This window comes from Buceros rhinoceros, unplaced genomic scaffold (genome assembly GCF_000710305.1).
Source record: "Buceros rhinoceros silvestris isolate BGI_N320 unplaced genomic scaffold, ASM71030v1 scaffold28685, whole genome shotgun sequence".
NCBI lineage: Eukaryota > Metazoa > Chordata > Aves > Bucerotiformes > Bucerotidae > Buceros > Buceros rhinoceros.
In genome coordinates, this window is record NW_010413841.1 from 1 (window position 1) to 384 (window position 384).

Consider the following 384-nt stretch of genomic DNA (forward strand, 5'->3'; position numbering starts at 1 on the left):
CACCGGAGGAAGGGGCAGCTCCTTGGCCAGGAGAGTCTTTTGGGCACTTTCCTCGAGCTCCGTCGAGGGCTGCTGGCCCTCGCCCTCTGCTTTGCTCAGGGTGTTGCTGCCCACCACCCTCTCCTCCCCTGGCTTCCTCCAAGCCTCCAGCTTCTCCTCCTCACCCTTCTTAGGAGTCCTCACCTCCGCAGCCCGCTTCCGGGGTGGCTCCCCAGACTTGATCTTCACCGCCTGCATCCCATTCTCCATGTACTTGCTCATGACGATGACAATGCGCCCATTCTTGTTTTTGTTCTTGACAATCTTCATCTTGCCCCCGAGGCCGTTGCTGGTCACTCTGTCCCGTGGGGGAGGCCCAGTACTGCTGGATAGGTTCTTGTCAGC

The 384-nt window shown here is 59.9% G+C and overlaps 1 protein-coding gene across 1 annotated transcript in view; it reads right to left on the reverse strand.

Moving 5' to 3' along the window:
- Positions 1 to 12: 12 nt before the first annotated feature.
- Positions 13 to 384, reverse strand: part of CBX4 (chromobox homolog 4) — a gene marked incomplete at both ends in the record, with an annotated part of 917 nt that continues 545 nt past the window's right edge. The window contains one exon of the mRNA XM_010136906.1: positions 13 to 384. This exon is cut by the window's right edge and continues 34 nt beyond it. Within this exon, the coding sequence (XP_010135208.1) occupies positions 13 to 384 (372 nt within the window).